At 34.7% G+C, this 8,622-nt stretch overlaps 1 protein-coding gene and 1 long non-coding RNA gene across 4 annotated transcripts in view; both read right to left on the reverse strand.

Moving 5' to 3' along the window:
* Positions 1 to 5,424, reverse strand: part of LOC102593845 (DNA-directed primase/polymerase protein) — an 18,654-nt gene extending 13,230 nt beyond the window's left edge. Inside the window, exons 1-6 of one of the 3 annotated variants that reach the window (XM_006359401.2) lie at positions 5,208 to 5,420; positions 4,945 to 5,080; positions 3,675 to 3,823; positions 3,317 to 3,480; positions 3,071 to 3,217; positions 2,926 to 2,977 (exon numbers count right to left, since the gene is read on the reverse strand). In XM_006359401.2, the coding sequence (XP_006359463.1) occupies positions 2,926 to 2,977; positions 3,071 to 3,217; positions 3,317 to 3,480; positions 3,675 to 3,823; positions 4,945 to 4,999 (567 nt within the window). In that variant the 5' untranslated portion in view covers positions 5,000 to 5,080; positions 5,208 to 5,420. Of the gene's footprint in view, positions 1 to 2,925; positions 2,978 to 3,070; positions 3,218 to 3,316; positions 3,481 to 3,674; positions 3,824 to 4,944; positions 5,081 to 5,207 lie in introns of those variants that run through there. The other 2 variants (XM_015314432.1, XM_006359402.2) reach the window with 2 other exon arrangements.
* A 2,202-nt stretch (positions 5,425 to 7,626) lies between these two features.
* Positions 7,627 to 8,232, reverse strand: LOC102594383 (uncharacterized). The gene is made up of 3 exons (XR_368257.2): positions 8,212 to 8,232; positions 7,986 to 8,056; positions 7,627 to 7,873 (listed from the first exon to the last, which is right to left on the reverse strand). It is a non-coding gene; the product is annotated as an uncharacterized lncRNA (long non-coding RNA).
* Positions 8,233 to 8,622: the final 390 nt, after the last annotated feature.

The raw sequence follows: 8,622 nt of genomic DNA on the forward strand, positions 1-8,622 counted from the left end.
GCAGAATCAGAATATCGAGCAATGGCGACAGCAACTTGTGAGCTAGTTTGGATCAAACAGTTGCTGGGAGAACTAAAATTTGGCAAAATTGATCAGATGGAACTTGTGTGTGATAATCAAGCGGCTCTTCATATCGCATCAAATCCAGTGTTTCATGAAAGGACTAAGCACATTGAGATTGACTGTCACTTTGTCAGAGAAAAGATACTCTCGGGAGATATTGTTACGAAATTTGTGAAGTCAAATGATCAGCTTGCAGATATCTTCACCAAGTCCCTCACATGTCCTCGTATTAATTACATCTGTAACAAGCTAGGTACATATGATTTGTATGCACCAGCTTAAGGGGGAGTGTTAGAATAGAAATAAGTATTTCCTACTTAGAATAGGAATAGGAATAGGAATAGGAATAGGAATAGGAATAGGAATAGGAATAGGAATAGGAATAGGAATAGGAATAGGAATAGGAATAGGAATAGGAATAGGAATAGGAATAGGAATAGGAATAGGAATAGGAATAGGAATAGGAATAGGAATAGGAATAGGAATAGGAATAGGAATAGGAATAGGAATAGGAATAGGAATAGGAATAGGAATAAGAATAGGAATCCTAGTTGGAAAAGGATTCCAATGTAGTGTCTATAAATAGGGTCTCAATGTAACTATTTAGATACACAATTCAATATTATTTTTCCCATATATTTCTCACACCCTGAAAATAAGATATAACAGTTTGACATCTGTAGCGGCTCTCTTTTTTATTAATCAAATAAAGGCGGCATCTCTCTCTCACACACACATACAAAGCTAGTATACTAAAATCCCAAGTAATCTTTTGATATAAAAGTGCACAGAATTCATCATGTGACAATCAAGGGAAGTTCAAAAGATTCTGGAAGGGACTTTCACTAAATCATTCCATAGTGGTGATAAAATTACAAAACGTTACCTCCTGGATTACTATACAAACGACATACCCAGAGAAACCTCACAAGTGGGGTCTTGGGAGGATAGAGTGTACACAGACCTTACCCCTACCTTGTGGAGAGGTAGAGAGGCCCCAATATTTTTTCGACCTACCTCTACCTTTCCCGGTACCCACTACATCTAACCCCTCGCACCTCCTCACTAGGGCATTTGTGTATTTCCTTTTCATATGCCCAAACAATCTCAATCTCGCTTCCCCTGTCTTGTCGACAACGGAGGTCACTCTCACCTTGTCCTAATATCCTCATTCTTAATCTTATCACTATCTATCTCAACATCCTCATTTCCACAACTTGCAGCTTCAAAACGCGGGAGTTTCTGAATTGTCAGCACTCTGCCCATACAACAAAGTCAGTCCAACCACTACTTTATAAACTTACCTTTAATCCTAATTTTCGCAACGTGCATCTTTGAAACATTGGAGTTTTTGAATTGTCAGCACTCCACCCCATGCAATAAAGTCAGTATAACCACTACTTTAAAAAACTTACTTTTAAGTTTAGGTGATATTTTTTATCACACAAGACTCCGGTGGCAAGCCTCCACTTCATCCATGTCGCACCAATACGATGTGTGACATCATCATCCATGTCCCCACTTCCCTGGATTAAAGACCCAAATAACATACACCATGGCACCTCATCTTGAATATCCCTCGTCAATTCATCCATTACCAAGGCAAATAGAAACAAGCTATGTGTTGATCCCTAGTGCAACCTCATCTCATCTGGGAAGTGCACCGAGTGTCCTCCCACCATTCTATCCCGAGTCTTGGATTCATTATACATATCATTTATCGCCCTAATTTAAGCCCCTAGTATACTTCAAGCATCCCGACATCTCGAGAAGACTTCACATAGGACTTTATCGTAGGACTTTTCAAGGCCAATAAACAACATATATAAGTACCTTTTTTCCTTGTATTCTGCACCAGTCTCCTCACAAGATAGATAGCTTTTGTAGTCAATCACCATGGCATGAATCCAAACATGTTATCGAAAACGGGCACACCTCTCCTCACCCACATCTCCACCACCCTCTCCCAAACTTTCATAGTGTGGCTTAGCAACTTGATACCCCTATAATTGTTATTATTTAAGTGTGTGACCATCTCATCTAAAAGTTTAAGCTGTTAGAGAGCACACTTTTACTATTTAATAATATTCTCAACACGCCCCCTCACGTGCGAGCCTGATTTTTTTTTCCTTGGACCAAGCACGTGGAAGTTCTTTTTTATTTAGGTGGCGGTGAGATTCGATCTCAGTACCTCTGCTTGCTCTGATACCATGTTGAAGTGTGTGACCATCTCATCTAAAAGCTTAAGCTGTTAGAGAGAGCACACTTTTACTATTTAATAATATTCTCAACCGTTACAGTTTTGGATATCACCCTTGCTCTTGTATAACAGAACCATTGTACTCCACTTTTATTCTTCGAGCATTGTTGTCATCTTAAAAATGATGACATTAAACAACTCAGTTAACCACTCCGTACCTTTCATGTTTGTGCTCTTCAAAAACTCCACCAGAATCCAATCTGGTTTAATCGTTTCCCCTATTCATCCTACTAATAGCACGCTTAACATCCTCAACTTTAATACACCTACAATACCCAAAATCTTGATGTCTCTCAGGTGCTCTAAATCACCCTGCACAATGGCACTATCCCCTTCTTCGTTCGAGTGTTACTGGAAGTATGATTGTCATCTTCGTCTAATAAGGGTCTCTTCAACCAACATCTTGTCTTCCTCATCCTTGATGCACTTCACTTGAAGATACGTAATTCTTTATTGTTTTAACAAGAAAACTACAAAAGATTACCTCCTATGTACTTCTTTACTGTGATCCCTAGTTATATTTATCAGCAGCAGCACCTGATAATAAATTTCATATCTATGCACTTCCTTATTATTTTGACACGAAAACTACAAAAGATTACCTCCTGGATAACTTCATAGTGGTGCCGAAATTTAGGATTCATAGTTTTGTACCTAATCAAAATTATAAACACAAAGAAAGTTTAGGACATGGGGAAGTATAATCTTTTTACATAATTTAATGCAGATAGAGCCGAGAAGACTCACCTTCTCCAGAACTCTTTATATGTGGACACGAGGAATCTTCTTTGACCATTCACATGATCCTGGTAACTGAAAACACGAGCATCAGTTTGCTCTTTTGCATACTTCATCGCTTCATCTTGCCTTGGAAATGTGGCCCATATATCTTGACTGGTTAAACACAGGGAAGAACACTTTTTTTCAAAAAAAAAAGCAAAATGCATGACCATCACTAGTGGGTAAAACTGATAAAAAATCATTTTCAATTACCTTAATTTATTTTGCTCGTTAAAATCTACACGGATTTCATTCAACAGCCGCAACAAACGAGCTGGTCTTTTTGGAGGAACTCCATGTGGAGAACCAAAAAACACAAGGGGAGAGAACTGTGATCCCTTCTTAAGACTTTGTATCTTTGTTGTTGATGAACTGGTCTACAAGAAGAATCTTCGAATTTCAGTTAGTAGTTTCCACCGGCATGGGATGTGCTTGAAAAATAGTACTTGTAAATACAATTTAAGAAACTACGTGAATTAAGAAAGTAAAGCTTATTATCAATGGGAAAGAAAAAGAAGCCATGAAAGTTTGATAAAATGAAACATATAAAAGGAACAAAAGCAATATGTACATTTTGTAGGCAGAGCTCAACATCTGTTGCATTTTGGACCTTTCCCTTTGATCTTGATGAAAAAATATCGGAAGATGTTGATAGCTTTTCCAATGTATCATTTTGCTTCACTGTCTGCTTTCCCTTTTTCCTTTCTCTTATTGCTGATTCTAAAATTTGTATAAGAAACAATTAACAACCACATAATAGAGAAATATCAAAATTAAAGTTCACTTAAAATGTGGTCAAACAACAACTGAAGGAATAGTTGCGGTGCACTTTCAAATATTTTCTATTTTTTTCTTTTATGGCCTAAGATCACAAAGAAACCACACTAAACAGCACCATATGTAAAAAGTTAAGCTTTGATTCTTTCCATAAGATATGACCAAAATTTGGCTATATGCAAAATACTTGTGATGGGGCCAACCAATTGTTCTTGGAGCCAAAGTAAAATTTCTTGGAGCCAAAGAACAAAAGTATTTTCTTTCATTCTTTTTCTTTATTTGCAGACCAAGTATTTTCCCTATAAATATTGTTCTTCTTCCTTCATTTGAATCATCCCCCAAATTGTCAGAAACTCATCTTGAGTATTCTTTTTAATAGAAAGCTTAGTACATTCCATGGAGTTTGAGTTGGGAAACACTTTTGAGAGAAACTCTTCTTTGTGAGTGATAATTGTGAGGTATTCGCTTGGAATATATTTTTGCGATTAATTAGAGCTCTGTCTCTAATTTGGTACTCCCTTTTGTGTACAGGTTGTTAGAGTAAATTTGCTCTCTCCGCTTGTTGATGTAAGTCACATTGGTTAAATTTGTGCCTCTTATTATTTTGTTTACAACTTACCATTAAGGCATTACTTATGTTCTTATAACATTGCTTGGCTTTAATTCCGCACTAGCTGGGTTCCATATTCTAAGACTTGCCAAATTTTGCTGCTGAACTGAAGCAGTTTTCTTACCAGCTATTGAGCCCCATTTTTTATAAATAGACCATGGTCAAAATTCAAGTCTTGTAAGCATTTCAGACACGTAATATACAGATATTACTCCGAAAAAATGGTAAACACAGATCTTAGGCAGTTCAAAGCAACCCTTTGGCTAGTCATGCAACAGTAAACTTAAAAAAGATCAAATTTTAAGAAAAACAAACTTTTTACAACTAGGAAAATTATCAAACCAGTCATTTTATGTTATTTTTGGCATCAAAATGTTATTCTTCAAATGAAAAAAAGGGAGGAAACAAAAAAAAAAGTTTTAAATAATTGAAGTGTAAAGGGAAGAGCGATTACGAGGGGGAGAAATGCCGCATTTGAAGCATTCAAATAAGCGATCAACGTCGTCCATTAGGCAGCAGCAGCGGCAGGGAGGGAGATCATTACATTCAGGAGTCCATCGACTTGGAGCGTATATTGAGTCCAATTTAACCTTCACATAACCAGTCAAAGCACATTCTCAACTAAAATCTCTTGAATTACAAAGCAGGAAAACTTTAGTAAAAACTAAAATTTTGATATCTCAAAGTAAAGATTTGAATAGATTGAAAACAAAATACCTTCAATTTTGCTGCTATATACCGGTCCTGTGTCTGCTTTGAAGCTTTTTTTGGGGGTAAATTAGAGTATTAATACCATCAAGGAGTTTGTAGAATCTTTGCTGTTTGAATTCCGAGACGGAAGAAATGCCGCGCCGTTTTGGAACTGGCATGGGGGTTTGGAGAAAGGGTGTGGGCCGGGTCGGCCATGATTTGGGCCCTATTTGGTGAGCGAAATGGGAGAGAGGCGAAGAGATTGAGAGAAGGCCCTAAATAATCCTTCATATTTGAGTTAAGACTCAAAATCATTCTTAAGTTTTCACGTGGAGCACTAATAATCCCTCATGTTTATAATAGTGGTGCACTTTTGGTCCTTCCCTAAACTTTTGCTTATTTTTTAACATTAATTTTGTCCATAATTTTATGTAAGGAATGTCTCATCGTCTTTTTATATATTTAATAAAAATAATAACTCTATGTGAGAGAAGGTGAGAAGAAGAACACAGTGTTCTGTTCAGTAAAAATATTACTGCAGCTAAACTAAGAGCATTTAACATATGACATTGCAAGAAAAGAAAAATTTGTACTATTGCACGTGAAATCGTCGTGATGAACCTCTCGACTTTACCTGCAATACGATTTTTACTAAACACAAAAGGTGTTTTTCTTCTCCCAATCTATCACATTGAGTCATTATTTCTACTAAATATATAAAATGACGATTAAACAACATACATAAATTATGGATAAAATCAATGTTAAAAAATATGCAAAATTTTGAAGGAGGACTAAAAATGCACCAATATTGCAAACATGAGGGACTATTAATGCTCCATGTGAAAACTCAAGAATGACTTTGAGTCTTAACCCAAAGATGAGGGACTATTTTGGGCCTTTTCTCCGAAGAGATTTGTCCTGATAACTATAACTTTGTATCTAGAATAAACAATTACATTTCGTTTTAATCCTATTTATTCGGAGATACATGTATTTGAATGTATTTGGATGCATCAAAATATGTTAAAATACGTAATATTGCAAATTAGAATGTGTTTATGCAATTAATTTCTAAACTAGTAGAATTTATGTAAGTTCTCCTTATTAAAATGAAAAATCATTTCAATTTAAATCAAAGTATTATTTAAATTGAAATTAGACTAGGTCCCTCTGAAAGTACATTATAAATTTTATATAAAAAAACAAATATATGTAAAATAATAATAAACGTCAAAATAGATACAATATTTATTTAAATGACAAATAATATTATAACATTAATTCCAAATATTGCGTTCGATGCATCTAATTTAGTTTTCCATAATGTCTCATATTTATCTATATCTTTATAGCTATTTTTTAGATTTTTAGTGTTTTTTTTGTCGAGTCTCTATATCCATATTCGTATCTACACTCATATCTTCGGATTTTAAAAATTAGGTCATAAAAGAGTCGACATGCTAATCCACACCCGTATCGAACACCCTCCTCTGAGTCCAAGCAACTTTTGACAAATTCAAAAATAATACTGCAACAATTTCAAAAAAATAGAATAACAAAAAAAAAAAGGAAATTCTAAAAAAGCATAAAAACAACTCTATTTTTCTCTGATGATGATCCTGAAGTAAATTTAGTATGAGATATAAGAGAGAATTTTTGTGTATATGTGTCAATGCATAACTCCGGGTAGGGGTGTACATAGGTCGGGTTGGTTTGGTTTTTTATCAAAAAAAAACCAAACCAATTATGTCGGTTTATTAAGTTTATAAACCAAATCAAACCAATATAAATCGGTTTTTTCGGTTTCGGTTTTATTCGGTTCTTTCGGTTTTATCGGTTTTTTTAAAGAGTGTTTAGGTTTTACAATAGGAGAAGCCAATATTCATCTATCCATCTTCATTTTGTACAAGCTAGAGGTGTTTTTAGTACAAGAATTGCCTTTATTCTACATTTGGACAACTATTTGCTTTCTGGCCAATTCAACACAGACCAAGCAAATATTGTCAAACAAAATCATTTCATCTGTAACACACATCTGTCAAACCAGATTCTTTCTTCTTCCCTGAAGCCTTCAATGCTGCAGCACGTTCTTCAGCAGCCTTCTTTTCCTCTTCAGTTTCCTCACCAAATAGGTCAACTCAAATATGTAATCAACTCTTTGATTACATAATTACATAATTACTTAAACTCTTTGATTACATATTTGCTTACACTTATCTACAAGAATTGCCTTTATTCTACAAGAATTGCTTACATATTTGTTTGACAGATATGTGTTACAATACCCATCACGCTAAGACATCATCAACCTAACAGAAAACTAAAGCAAACAACTAGAGAATGAGGATTTTATAACATCAGAAGACAACACATCGAGATAGAAGAAGATACGAAGAGAAACGCCACCTGACAACTGCTCAATAACCATTTCATTTCAATCTGATTTCTACAAATTTTGATTATCAAGATCCTCACATGATCAACAAGAGCAAATATCTTATAAAAAATAAGTCTATTTAACATTGAAAATTAAAAACACAGAACTTCACATAATGTTTGTAAAATATTCTCTTAAAAACCCAACAAAAGAATTGCAAAACTACTCCAATAATCTTCAACTACCAAGATCCAGCTGCATATTTTCTTCATCCAAACTAATATATACTCAAAAGGTCACCTAGACATACATTCTGAAAGAAAGAAAATTATCAGCACGTGAACGAGTAACTAGACTTGTAAAATTAACTTTGTTAGATAATAAAGAACTGTAAAACGCTATTTCAATAAAGGGAAAGGAAATACCTATATATCAAAAGATTTGCAAAAAGCTACTTCATTAAACTAATCGATACTCAAAGGAGCACCTGGACATTCTGTAAGGAAAAGAATTATTAGCACATAAATGAGTAATTAGATATTGAGTCATTTGTCAACTCAACTTTGTTAGATAGCAACTAGCATAAAGTTGTTTTCAAAGTAGAAAATTAATATCAAAGATGGAGAATTAAGAATTAAATTAGTAAATTACCTTTTTCAACTTCTTCAATTTTTTGAACTTCGTCCAAATAATCTTTGAACCTTCCATTCTTTAGAAGGTGACCGTATCCATTGTTGAGTGCAAATAAGAGCTTCTACTGTCTTTGGTGATAAAGAGCTCCGATATGAATCAAGAATACGACCACCTGTACTGAAGGCTGATTCAGATGCAACAGTGGACACGGGAATAGAAAGAACATCCCTTGCCATTTTTGAAATAGTTGGATATCTATTCGATGAAGCTTTCCACCAAGTCAAGATATTAAAATCTTTTGGCTTCTCTACATTATCCATCAAATATTGATCAAGCTCAGATTTTTTTCCAATGTTTTCCTCATCTTCTAAATGTTTCTCCCATTGAGAATGCAATATATCATCAACTTCACCCATCATGTTAGTGTCA

The sequence above is a fragment of the Solanum tuberosum genome, unplaced genomic scaffold, assembly GCF_000226075.1.
Source record: "Solanum tuberosum cultivar DM 1-3 516 R44 unplaced genomic scaffold, SolTub_3.0 scf00297, whole genome shotgun sequence".
Classification (NCBI taxonomy): Eukaryota; Viridiplantae; Streptophyta; class Magnoliopsida; order Solanales; family Solanaceae; genus Solanum; species Solanum tuberosum.